This window comes from Drosophila bipectinata, chromosome XL (assembly GCF_030179905.1).
Source record: "Drosophila bipectinata strain 14024-0381.07 chromosome XL, DbipHiC1v2, whole genome shotgun sequence".
Lineage (NCBI taxonomy): Eukaryota > Metazoa > Arthropoda > Insecta > Diptera > Drosophilidae > Drosophila > Drosophila bipectinata.
Window position 1 is genome coordinate 3282066 of NC_091734.1, and position 13449 is coordinate 3295514.

General features: G+C 44.4%; 2 protein-coding genes across 5 annotated transcripts in view; one reads left to right on the forward strand and one right to left on the reverse strand.

Annotated features, from left to right (window-relative positions):
- The first annotated feature begins 4900 nt into the window (after positions 1–4900).
- Positions 4901–7138, forward strand: C901. Its single transcript, XM_043210016.2, has 6 exons — positions 4901–5368; positions 5423–5720; positions 5776–5967; positions 6022–6082; positions 6159–6289; positions 6357–7138. The coding sequence occupies exons 1-6, from the start codon at positions 5240–5242 to the stop codon at positions 7136–7138; spliced, it is 1593 nt and encodes a 530-aa protein (XP_043065951.1). The 5' UTR covers positions 4901–5239.
- Positions 7139–7176: 38 nt separating this feature from the next.
- The window catches only part of Myo10A (Myosin 10A), a 33459-nt gene continuing 27186 nt past the window's right edge, over positions 7177–13449 (reverse strand). For all 4 annotated transcript variants that reach the window (XM_017254298.3, XM_017254295.3, XM_070276470.1 and 1 more), the window contains 4 exons: positions 9549–10105; positions 9246–9477; positions 7947–9089; positions 7177–7886 (listed from right to left, as the gene is read on the reverse strand). In XM_017254298.3, the coding sequence (XP_017109787.2) occupies positions 7719–7886; positions 7947–9089; positions 9246–9477; positions 9549–10105 (2100 nt within the window). In that variant the 3' untranslated portion in view covers positions 7177–7718. The remainder of the gene's footprint in view (positions 7887–7946; positions 9090–9245; positions 9478–9548; positions 10106–13449) is intronic.

Here is a 13449-nt window from a genome sequence, read left to right on the forward strand (position 1 = left end):
AAGATATTCGCCAAAAACTGAGGAAAAACCGAATTCGCACTTTTCCAAGGGGAACCCCTAGGATTTTTGGTAAAAATCGGGCCAAAATTTTTTTTGGAGGATTTTAGGAATTCTTGGATGCAGATCGACGGCGAAAGGATCCCTGATTCCTAAATGGCATCCCTTTTTAGGATCCTCTGCGAAATAGCCAAGATATTCGCCAAAAACTGAGGAAAAACCGAATTCGCACTTTTCCAAAGGGAACCCCTAGGATTTTTGGAAAAAATCGGGCCAAAATTTTTTTTGGAGGATTTTAGGAATTCTTGGATGCAGATCGACGGCGAAAGGATCCCTGATTCCTAAATGGCATCCCTTTTTACGATCCTCTGCGAAATAGCCAAGATATTCGCCAAAAACTGAGGAAAAACCGAATTCGCACTTTTCCAAGGGGAACCCCTAGGACTTTTGGAAAAAATCGGGGCAAAATTTTTTTTGGAGGGTTTTAGGAATTCTTGGATGCAGATCGACGGCGAAAGGATCCCTGATTCCTAAATGGCATCCCTTTTTAGGATCCTCTGCAAAATTGCCAAGATATTCGCCAAAAACTGAGGAAAAACCGGATTCGCATTTTTCCAAGGGGAACCCCTTGGGGCAAAAATCGGGCCAAAATTTTTTTTGGAGGATTTTAGGAATCCTTGGATGCAGATCGACGGCGAAAGGATCCCTGATTCCTAAATGGCATCCCTTTTTAGGATCCTCTGCGAAATAGCCAAGATATTCGCCAAAAACTGAGGAAAAACCGAATTCGCATTTTTCCAAGGGGAACCCCTTGGATTTTTGGCAAAAATCGGGCCAAAATTTTTTTTTGGAGGATTTTAGGAATTCTTGGATGCAGATCGACGGCGAAAGGATCCCTGATTCCTAAATGGCATCCCTTTTTAGGATCCTCTGCGAAATAGCCAAGATATTCGCCAAAAACTGAGGAAAAACCGAATTCGCATTTTTCCAAGGGGAACCCCTTGGATTTTTGGCAAAAATCGGGCCAAAATTTTTTTTGGAGGATTTTAGGAATTCTTGGATGCAGATCGACGGCGAAAGGATCCCTGATTCCTAAATGGCATCCCTTTTTAGAATCCTCTGCGAAATAGCCAAGATATTCGCCAAAAACTGAGAAAAAACCGAATTCGCACTTTTCCAAGGGGAACCCCTAGGATTTTTGGCAAAAATCGCGCCAAAAATTTTTTTTGGAGGATTTTAGGAATCCTTGGATGCAGATCGACGGCGAAAGGATCCCTGATTCCTAAATGGCATCCCTTTTTAGGATCCTCTGCGAAATAGCCAAGATATTCGCCAAAAACTGAGGAAAAACCGAATTCGCACTTTTCCAAGGGGAACCCCTTGGATTTTTGGCAAAAATCGGGCCAAAATTTTTTTTGGAGGATTTTACGAATTCTTGGATGCAGATCGACGGCGAAAGGATCCCTGATTCCTAAATGGAAATAGCCAAGATATTCGCCAAAAACTGAGGAAAAACCGAATTCGCACTTTTCCAAGGGGAACCCCTTGGATTTTTGGCAAAAATCGGGCCAAAATTTTTTTTGGAGGATTTTAGGAATTCTTGGATGCAGATCGACGGCGAAAGGATCCCTGATTCCTAAATGGCATCCCTTTTTAGGATCCTCTGCGAAATAGCCAAGATATTCGCCAAAAACTGAGGAAAAACCGAATTCGCATTTTTCCAAGGGGAACCCCTAGGATTTTTGGCAAAAATCGGGCCAAAATTTTTTTTGGAGGATTTTAGGAATCCTTGGATGCAGATCGACGGCGAAAGGATCCCTGATTCCTAAATGGCATCCCTTTTTAGGATCCTCTGCGAAATAGCCAAGATATTCGCCAAAAACTGAGGAAAAACCGAATTCGCATTTTTCCAAGGGGAACCCCTTGGATTTTTGGCAAAAATCGGGGAAAAATTTTTTTTTGAGGATTTTAGGAATTCTTGGATGCAGATCGACGGCGAAAGGATCCCTGATTCCTAAATGGCATCCCTTTTTAGGATCCTCTGCGAAATAGCCAAGATATTCGCCAAAAACTGAGGAAAAACCGAATTCGCATTTTTCCAAGGGGAACCCCTTGTATTTTTGGCAAAAATCGGGCCAAAATTTTTTTTGGAGGATTTTACGAATTCTTGGATGCAGATCGACGGCGAAAGGATCCCTGATTCCTAAATGGCATCCCTTTTTAGGATCCTCTGCGAAATAGCCAAGATATTCGCCAAAAACTGAGGAAAAACCGAATTCGCATTTTTCCAAGGGGAACCCCTAGGATTTTTGGCAAAAATCGGGCCAAAATTTTTTTTGGAGGATTTTAGGAATCCTTGGATGCAGATCGACGGCGAAAGGATCCCTGATTCCTAAATGGCATCCCTTTTTAGGATCCTCTGCGAAATAGCCAAGATATTCGCCAAAAACTGAGGAAAAACCGAATTCGCATTTTTCCAAGGGGAACCCCTTGGATTTTTGGCAAAAATCGGGCCAAAATTTTTTTTGGAGGATTTTAGGAATTCTTGGATGCAGATCGACCGCGAAAGCATCCCTGATTCCTAAATGGCATCCCTTTTAAGGATCCTCTGCGAAATAGACAAGATATTCGCCAAAAACTGAGGAAAAACCGAATTCGCATTTTTCCAAGGGGAACCCCTTGGATTTTTGGCAAAAATCGGGCCAAAATTTTTTTTGGAGGATTTTAGGAATTCTTGGATGCAGATCGACCGCGAAAGGATCCCTGATTCCTAAATGGCATCCCTTTTTAGGATCCTCTGCGAAATAGCCAAGATATTCGCCAAAAACTGAGGAAAAACCGAATTCGCATTTTTCCAAGGGGAACCCCTTGGATTTTTGGCAAAAATCGGGCCAAAATTTTTTTTGGAGCATTTTAGGAATCCTTGGATGCAGATCGACGGCGAAAGGATCCCTGATTCCTAAATGGCATCCCTTTTTACGATCCGGTGCGAAATAGCCAAGATATTCGCCAAAAACTGAGGAAAAACCGAATTCGCACTTTTCCAAGGGGAACCCCCAGGATTTTTGGAAAAAATCGGGCCAAAATTTTTTTTGGAGGATTTTAGGAATCCTTGGATGCAGATCGACGGCGAAAGGATCCCTGATTCCTAAATGGCATCCCTTTTTAGGATCCTCTGCGAAATAGCCAAGATATTCGCCAAAAACTGAGGAAAAACCGAATTCGCATTTTTCCAAGGGGAACCCCTTGGATTTTTGGCAAAAATCGGGCCAAAATTTTTTTTGGAGCATTTTAGGAATCCTTGGATGCAGATCGACGGCGAAAGGATCCCTGATTCCTAAATGGCATCCCTTTTTAGGATCCTCTGCGAAATAGCCAAGATATTCGCCAAAAACTGAGGAAAAACCGAATTCGCATTTTTCCAAGGGGAACCCCTTGGATTTTTGGCAAAAATCGGGCCAAAATTTTTTTTGGAGGATTTTAGGAATTCTTGGATGCAGATCGACCGCGAAAGCATCCCTGATTCCTAAATGGCATCCCTTTTTAGGATCCTCTGCGAAATAGCCAAGATATTCGCCAAAAACTGAGGAAAAACCGAATTCGCACTTTTCCAAGGGGAACCCCTAGGATTTTTGGAAAAAATCGGGGCAACATTTTTTTTGGAGGATTTTAGGAATTCTTGGATGCAGATCGACGGCGAAAGGATCCCTGATTCCTAAATGGCATCCCTTTTTAGGATCCTCTGCAAAATAGCCAAGATATTCGCCAAAAACTGAGGAAAAACCGAATTCGCACTTTTCCAAGGGGAACCCCTAGGATTTTTGGAAAAAATCGGGTCAAAATTTTTTTTGGAGGATTTTAGGAATTCTTGGATGCAGATCGACGGCGAAAGGATCCCTGATTCCTAAATGGCATCCCTTTTTAGGATCCTCTGCGAAATAGCCAAGATATTCGCCAAAAACTGAGGAAAAACCGAATTCGCACTTTTCCAAGGGGAACCCTAGGATTTTTGGCAAAAATCGGGGCAACATTTTTTTTTGAGGATTTTAGGAATTCTTGGATGCAGATCGACGGCGAAAGGATAACTGATTCCTAAATGGCATCCCTTTTTAGGATCCTCTGCGAAATAGCCAAGATATTCGCCAAAAACTTGGGAAAAACAGAATTCGCACTTTTCCAAGGGGAACCCCTAGGATTTTTGGCAAAAATCGGGCCAAAATTTTTTTTGCAGGGTTTTGGGAATCCTTGGATACAGATCGACGGCAAAAGGATCCCTGATTCCTAAATTCCTTGTTACGATCCGGTGCGAAAAAGCCAAGATATTCGCCAAAAATTCGATATTAAGGAAAACCCTTAGGAAAAAATATTTATTTATACTTATTTTTTAAAAATCACAAATATATCGCAAGACTGGTGCCCTTCTTGTAGAATTTGTGGATGGAATCGATGAGACTCTTTGGAAGTAGCGAGACTTCCATCTGGGAGATATTCTTAATTATTTAAGACAATTTTTAATTAAGTGTTAGTTGAATTTATGAAAAGGGGAGATGGAAAACCTGCTGATGTGGCCGAACTTACAGCAATAAATAGACTTGTAATATTTAGAAAACAGAACAAATGTGTGAAGCTTTCCCAACTAGTTTTGTGTAGAATGTTGCAGTGTAACTCGTTCTACGCATGCGCAGCTTGCTGTCTTAACTTGGCTCTCAGCTGTTTTTTGTGTTTACCGGTTGACCCAAATACTCAGGTGTTTCTCTGGCTCTCGGCTCTCAGCGTTTCTGGGTTCATGGTGAAGGCCAAAAGAAAGACGGAGAAATGGTAGACGGGGCTCTGGGCTCTGGGGGCTCTTCGAGAAGCTAATTGATTAGTCCCAAAGCGATCGTGGAGTGGAGTGCACCTGTTGGATAAGTGAGTAATTTTTCCATCATTCTAGTAGGTGGAGGCGATCCAGCACTCCATCATCAGTCGAAGAGTGGCACCTCCTCCGGCTGGTGATTCATCAGAAAATCAGTTCTCGTTTGTGATTCCCATTCTGGTGGAGCGAAGAAAGTTGTCTTCGAACATGTTAATTGTGACTCGCGTCAAGTGTGTGGGCAGTCGATTTCTTTTAACGGTCTAACATTGGCTTTGGCTAAGAGTGTGGCTTTGATTTTGGCCAAGAAAACGAAAGCCTATTATACTGTTTGTTGTTTGAAATTGTTTATATTTATTTTTTTTAGTTAATGAATAATAAATAAAAAATATGTGGCCCGAAAAGAAGGCAACTCTTCTCCTAATCAGCTTCATAGTGCTGCCAGGAAGTGATTCCTTTCGACGCAATTTCGAGGCACGTCAGAGCACCAACTCTAATATTCCCCTTTGGAAACAAAGGGTAAGGACTGCTACATATCCTTGGAAAAGATAATTCTAAGAGTATTAATTATAGGCCTGTGAAAAATCCCAAAAACAAAAGCAAAACGTTCATTATATCTGCGATGAGAAGGGCGACTTCAAGTGCCTTCCCGGCTGGCAGGGAGATCTCTGCCAGGTGCCGATGTGCCGGCGAGGATGTGATCCCATGAACGGCTACTGCCAGCGACCAGGAGAGTGCCGGTGCCGCATCGGCTATAGCGGGGAGATGTGCGATCAGTGCATCCCCCTGCCGGGCTGTCAGCACGGCGGGTGCACCAAGCCCTTCGAATGCATCTGCAAGCCAGGATGGGCGGGTCTCTTCTGCACAGAACGTAGGTCTAACATAGCTCTTCTCTGGGGGATTACTGAGACATTTTGTATCTCTAGCCACCTGTCGGAGTGGCTGCCACAGCACGCGAGGCTACTGCGAGGCACCGGGAGAGTGTCGCTGCCGCATCGGTTATGGAGGACGCACCTGCACCGAATGTGCCACCATGCCGGGCTGCCAGCACGGAACCTGCAACAAGCCGCTGGAGTGTCTCTGCCTACCTGGCTATACGGGCCTGCTGTGCCAGACACGTAAGTCTTAAGATATAGATAATATTCCGGAATGCACCAAGTTTTCTTTTCCAGCCCTTTGCGATCCGGATTGCAGCAAACAGCACGGCTACTGCCGTAAACCTGGAGAGTGCCGGTAAGTGGAAGGACTCTCTCTATATTCCAATAATAACTAATTGTCGATGTCCATCCCTTCCGGCCCGCCGGAGTAGCTGCAAAGTGGGCTGGACGGGTAGCCAGTGCGACAAATGCTTCCCATATCCGGGATGTGCCAATGGAGATTGTGAGGCGCCGTGGGAGTGCAACTGCCACCCGGGATGGGGTGGAATGCTTTGCGACGAGAGTGAGTAACTAAACGACACAGCACCCATGACCCGTGACCCCTAACCCCCTCCTCATACCCCATATAGAGCTCAACTACTGCCTGGATCATCCGGAGACGTGTGAAAATGAGGGAAAATGCATATCCCTTAGCCGGGAGGATGGTAGCTATCGTTGCCAGTGCCGGCAGGGGTATCTGGGCAAGAACTGTGAGATTCGGGATGACTTTTTGTTGACCTCGGTGGCGCCGCCGCGTATCACACCGCCCACTCCGCCCACACCCACTGCCACAGCAGACTCTGATTTGAATTTGGAGGGAACAGGTGTTGTGGAAAAGTTGCCGGCGGGAGCTAACGAGCCGGAGCCGGTGCCGAAGCCGGAGACGGAGACGGAGCCGGAGAGCCGGACAAATGATACCACAACTGTGACGCAGGCCACAGGCAACGTGACGACCATGGTGGTGGCCTCGTTGGCGCTGGCAACTGGAGCTGGCAGCCACAATGCGACTAATGAAGCGTTAAGCGCCATCACAACTGCTGCTCCGCCTCCCCCATCGCCACCCCTGCAGCCAGGGCGCTCCACCATAAAAGGGAACGCAACAAGTGTGGCTGGACCAGCATTACCCCCATCATCAGGACTTCAGGAGTTGCCAACAAAGGCAACACTAGTGGCAACATCTGCATCCTCCGTGGCACTCAACAACAAGGATAAACAGCCAGCGGCGTCGGCGGCGGCGGTGGTGGAGGAGGAGGAGGAGGATGACGACGAGGATGAGGACGACGAGGAGGAGGACGAGGAGTACGAGGAGGAGGACGAGGACGAGGACGACGAGGAGGACGACAGCGATCAACTTATACCAAATATAATATAGTTAAGAAACTATTCATTGCGTGTGTTTTTTTTTTTTGCGATAGATATACATAATATAAATTGTATTTATTTATGATAATGATTCTTTTTTTTTTAGGGATTAAGCTAAGCAATTTTCGTTTTAACAAATGTCTCAAAAAAAATGGTAAAATAATAATAATAAATGTCAAGTTTTGCTAATCTTAAATGCTAAACAGAGTTGGAGGAGGCGGATATCGGAAAGACTATAGCAAGTGGGATTTTGGACTCGGAGAGCGACTTGGATTTCTGGACTTGGATTGCACATAGTTTCCTTAAAAATATTGGGTTTCTTTAAAAGGATACAAAAAAAAAAGATAAAGAATGGGGATCTTATATGGCGTGGAAAGGATAAAGGTTCTACCGATCTGGTCACAAAAAAGGGGGAGTCTTACAAAATGACAAAAAAATGTTTGGGTAACTCGATCGAATATCAATAAAATAATAATAATCAGCATAATAATAATCATAATAATTAATAATAATAATCGTAATAATAATAATCATAATCATAATAATAATAATAATATATGGGGCGTTCGTTCGTTGCTCTGGAGGGAGGATTAGTTGAGTTCCCGCTTGTCCCGCTGACTGATCTGGGCCATGGTGATGTACTGTCGCACCAGGCGGGAGATCTCGTGAGCCTGCTCCGTCTGGACGCGGATCACGCGCTGCTGCATCAGATTTCCGACCTTCATGTCCAGGAAGAGAGCGCCATCCTCCGAACGAACCTACAAGGATAATCGGATTAAAAAATCGAATTTAAAATCGAGGAGTGAAGGAATCCCCACCTTTCGTGTCGATATAACCTCCATGAAGCTCCAGTGCTGCAGGGTCTCATGGGTATTGGGATCCAGGAAGAGCACACCCCTTCGATTCAGCGCCAGGATGAGGTCACGCCACATGGGACTGTGATTGTCCTCCACGTGGGGACCCTCCTCCGCCCAGATACGTTTCACGGCAAAGAAACTGCTGCCGAAGAGCGGCCAAGCTGCCAGGACATTCAGGAACTGGGCCTTCACCTGGCCGGGACTCAGACCAGCCACCTGCGGCCAAGCGGACTGCACCAGGCCCACCCACTGGGCGGGACGGATCTCGCGAATGCCCAGCGCCGGCTTGGGCAGCAAGAACTTGATCTCCTTCATGGCCGGAACGTGGCTCAGGTCGGCGGCGCGATGTAGGAGGGCGGCTATCCGGGCCATGTCGCGCACCATCTCCGGCACGGGCACTCCGTTGCCCGGCAGCTCCAGCAGCAGACCCTCCAGGTAGTCGGGAGCCACCTGATTGAAGAGCACCTCCACGTAGAGTGGCATCGGAGCGGGCTCCCGCTTCAGAGCAAAGTGCCACACGGATCGGCAGAAGATCAGGTAGAAGGGCTGGCCGGACTTCAGCAGCTCCGTGGTCACATCCAGAATATACTCATCCGCAGCCAGGGGCATGGTAAAGGCATCGCCCTGGACGATGCAGTACAGCGAGAACTCCTGCTGTTCGGCCTCGGACTCCACGCCGAGGAGGGCGCACAACTCCGCGATGACATCGGCCACCACGGTGGAGCAGCGGGTGTTCACCACTCGCTCTGCTCCTCCCGGCAGTCGGTAGATCTGGCGACGAGCCGATCTTCCAGCCGACACGGCCGTGACCTCCTCCACGCTGGGCACATTCTTTCGGCCGCCACAGCGTGCCGTCTTCCGGAGATTCGTGAGGCAAACGGCGGCGGTTCCATGGCAGGAACGCCTCCTGTCCGAGGCAGCCGAGGTCAGATGCTCCATTAAGTACGGACGCAGTGCATCCGAGCAGCCAAAGTAAGCGGCCAGTATGCTGAGGAGTCGCCAGGCGCGCTGCGAGCTATCCGGGCAGGGTGATCTATTGGCCGTGGTCTGTTTCATCAGCTGGCAGTAGACCTCGTCGCGGAGGGCCAGATATTTGTGACAGTGCTGGAAGGATAAAGGTAGAGTTTAGAGGTGACTTTCTCTCTCTTGAAGATTCCCACACCCATGACCCGCTTAACTACTCCCATTTTCCGGAGTTCACAGTTCGCAGAACCACTTTTAGGGCACTAGAACCGGAATTTCTCGAATCTCGACACTTACCATGAGCACAGTGTAGACGCACTTGACCTCGGTGAGGTCGGGATCCAGGGGTATGTCGCCGCAATAGCGCAGAATGCAGTCGAAGCACTCCAGAGCCAGGGGCGCCAGATCATTGGGCAGCCGAAGAAGGGGCAACCTGATAGCATGTCCTTGCCACTTGACGAGCTCCGCGTACGAACGATTCGCGGCAGACTGATGCCTCTCATGGTGACGATCCGCATCTCTCAATTGGCTAGAAAGGATAGCGAGAAGAATAAAAGGATTAAGGACTTCCAGGTGGTTAAGATTTCATCGACAACTCACTCATTACGGAAATGTTGCATCGCAAACTGGAGCAGCGAGTACTTGGTGACGGAGGGCGGAGTACCGCCATTGCTCTCATCCTGCAGATAGTTGGCGTCCAGATCGTGATGCGGCAGGGACTGATGCAGTTGCTCCTGCTGCTGCTGTTGCTGGTGATGACTCTGTCCGTTGGTGAGGGAGGATGGCTGCTGGCCGGCATTCGATTTCCGTGCCGAGTGCAGATAGCTCTGCTGCTTGAGGAATCGCTGTTGCTGGTGTTGCTGTTGCTGATGCTCCGAGGCGATTTGCTGCTCCTCCAGGGCCTCCTGCTCCAGCTGCTGCTGGTGCTGCAGGTGGTGGTGCAGCTCGGACTGTTGGTGGTGCAGCGATTGCATCTGATTGGAGGATTGTTGCTGCTGCTGTTGCTGGGAGTCGTTCTGGCGAGAGGAGGAGCCCTCCACGCCGTGCTCGTTGCGCTGGTTGTGCGCCTGGCGGGACTCCAGGCGTTCCAGCGGCACATTCAGGGTCTGGGCTGCGGCCCGTGCGCCCGACGACAGAGTTGAGGCCTTTGATTGGGACTGGAAGGGTTTAAAAAATACAAATAAAAAGTTAGCCAGAGGTTGTGGGAGTTTTTAAACTAATAAATATGCAATTTGAATACTAAATTAAAATTACACTGTACATATTATTATTTACCTGAAATATTCATCAACATATTCTTAAAATAGTCCAAGTTTAGAAGGCGCAGAAATGGAAAAAGCCCTCTAAGAGCACCACAAACTTGATCTAACGGTAAGTTAAAAGCTTTGAATAATCCCAGAGATGAGTTCTGGAAGCAATGAATATCGCCCTTTTCTTAAACAAGGTGGCATCCCAGAAATATCGATACAAAGATCGATAAGGATCGCTGTCTCCCGCCCAAAGATGGCGGCCCAAAAGATTTAAATCAATTTTTTGCCATTTATAAAGATTTAAGTCCCTATTTTAAAGATTTCAGCCGTTAATTGAAGACTTGAAAAATAAATACATATTTTACAACAAAAATACTAAAACTAAGCTTTGATATTTCTTTAAAATAAGCCAGATTTTAGGAAAATAAAATCTGTAAGTCTATTTCTTTTCATTTGTTGAGTTTTAAATTTCTTTTAAAGTTATTTGCTATTTTAATTAATCTTGACATTAATCTTTTGTAAACTTTAAGCTGTTTACTAAATTAGTTTCTTTGTTTTTCAAATTTGTCTTGGCATATTGAATTGGAAATTTGAAAGCATTCCGCGTTAAGGTGCAATTTGTTAATTGACTTTGCGGGGCGCTAGATAGCAGCTTGCAACTTGCAACGTACAATGTGCAACTTGCAATGAGCAGTGTGCAGTGTGCAATCTGCAACTTGCAACTCACATTTTACGCTGGCCATGTCAATGGCATGTGAAAGTTGCTGGGCGCCTTTTTGGCCAGTATTTGAGGCAACTGGTTGCTGCCTCTTACCGGTTGCATCGGGCGTAGGGGGCGTGGCATGGCTATTGATGATTTATACTCTCATATTGACGGGTGACAGCAAACTGTTGGTAGAAACTGGCGTTTTCGGCAACGAAAGTGTTTTGTTTTTTTCGATTTTTATTTTATTTTTTACTTTTTATTGCTTGCATTCAATTATTTATTTTGTTTTGTGCAATTTGTTGCAATTGCTTTCTTTTCTTGCAACGCCCACACTCATTCATTCCCTCACGCAGATATATCGTACATCGTACTCTACATATATATATTCCATATATTTTATAGACTTACTCTTATAGACTTCCTCTCCTAAGTGCACTTTTTGTTTTTTTTTTTTGTTGCAGTCATGCACGTAAAAAATGAGTAAAAGTTGTTGTTTATGAAAGCGGAAATCTTTCACCAATCAATCAACTTGCCAAATGCGAAAAAATTATGCGCATTGTTTAAATTTCGGAGCCTAAACATGAAAAAACTGGATACACCAAGAAGTAAACAATTTGCAATTTTTTTATTTGCTATTTTTAAACACGAAGGCGCCGAAAGCTAAACAAAGCACCGTAAAAAATAGAAAAAGTGTTTCGATTAAATTCAAATTAGGCGCCACATCGATGAAGCACAGCTCAATCATTAATCAATCCTCTGTTTTTCTTTTCTTGAATTTTCTTGGACTTGGATTTAATGGCTTTATTGTCTTTTGATTGACTTTTGATATGCCTCTTTATTAAATATTTCAGGCAGTTTTTTGTTGTATATTTTTTTTGGTTGGGTTGAGAAAACTTTAGACACGAAAATGCAATGGAAACCAAAAAAATAAGATTGCTTAAATGATCTAATTTCCATATGGATATTACCATAAATATTTCCTCAAATGGTTAACTGAATGTGCAATTTTTTTGAGGTTTTTTTGGTTTAGTTTGGGTTGCAACTAAAAAATTGCTTAATCTTTTTGGGGTTTTTTAACAGAAAATGTAAAGGGGGAATATTTGAATAGGAGGTTTTGTTAAGCAATACAATGCAGAATATTTAATAGAAAATATTAAAAATTACGTGATCACCCAGCTCCTAAAAAAGTCCTAGAAAAACGCATTTTTTCCAAACTATGTCTGGCTTTAGAAAAAAGTCTCAGAAAAACCTCAACATGCTGACCAGGTTAAACATATAAAATCCAGTGTCCACTTTTGGGGCCGCCAGCTTGTCGTGAACCAAATCTTGGCTTAATGGCGCACCAGAACCGGGCCAACAACTGGGTCACAAAGGCCTGAATCGGACGGAGGCAGTTGCTCCAGTTACTGGCCGACAAACAGCTTGCAATGAGAATCGAATCCACATACGAGTATGTTATGTGTATTTGTACATTAAAAGCAAAAAAAAAATCAAGAGTTGGGTACCATAAATCCAAGTCCAAGTGACCGCTAGGAAACCAAAAAAAAAAAAAAATAAACTTTCTTTTTCGGCTGGCTTTTGTTTTTTTTTCTTATTTAGTGTGTGTGCGAGTGTGTGCACCTCCTGCTATTGTTAAAATTAATTAAAATTTGAAATGAATGCGCAGCTGACCGTTTGTTTGGTTAGATTTACGGCGAACCGAGTGCACTTGCTTGAACGAAATCCAAAAAATTTACCACCACCACGACTCACACATAAATGAAGAAAAAAAAAAGTGCTCACAAAAAAGTGTAATTAAATTATTGAAATCAAATTACAGTTAAATTACAATTCTTTGTGGGGCTCACGTATCATAACCCCATAATGTACTTATCGCTCGGTCTGCATCTTTGTGGGTCAAGAAATCAAGAAATTCAAAGAATCAGAAAATCAAGAAACCATCCCAGAAGACTAAGCGTGTTCTTATTGTCTTTTCATTTCTTTAATGGATCTTTTATGGATCACATCTTGGTCTAAAGACTAAAGACTAACAACTGTAAGATTAAAGGCTATAGATTGAAGACCGAAGACTGCAGACTGAGAGAGTTGGTCATCGAACTTGAAACGTGGTGGCATCTTCGTTGATCCAGCACGATAACTACTCGTTCATCTTATGTTTCTTATTTTCATGTTTAGTCTTTTTTTTTTTTGAGTTTTCTTTAGATTTCCGTTTTATGTGGCTGAGAGTTCACCTGGGAATCTGATGCACTTGTTACGGATCAGTCCAGGCAATCTTAGCCTGGTCAACTTTATTCCACCTTTCGGTAATTGAAACAAAATCGATGCCAGAGAGAAATTTCTAGATTTCTTTTTAATTGAAAATACTAATAGATTTAATATTAAAGAGTTTATATCCCTGGAAAATTTACAAAAAATAAGCTAAAACAATTTCCCAACATTTCCCAGCTATTAAAACTTCACCTGAAACATAAATTACACACTTTTTAGGGCTAAAATCTCTGGGGTCGTCCAAGTGCTGGCCATTAAAGATGTTGGTATCACTTGT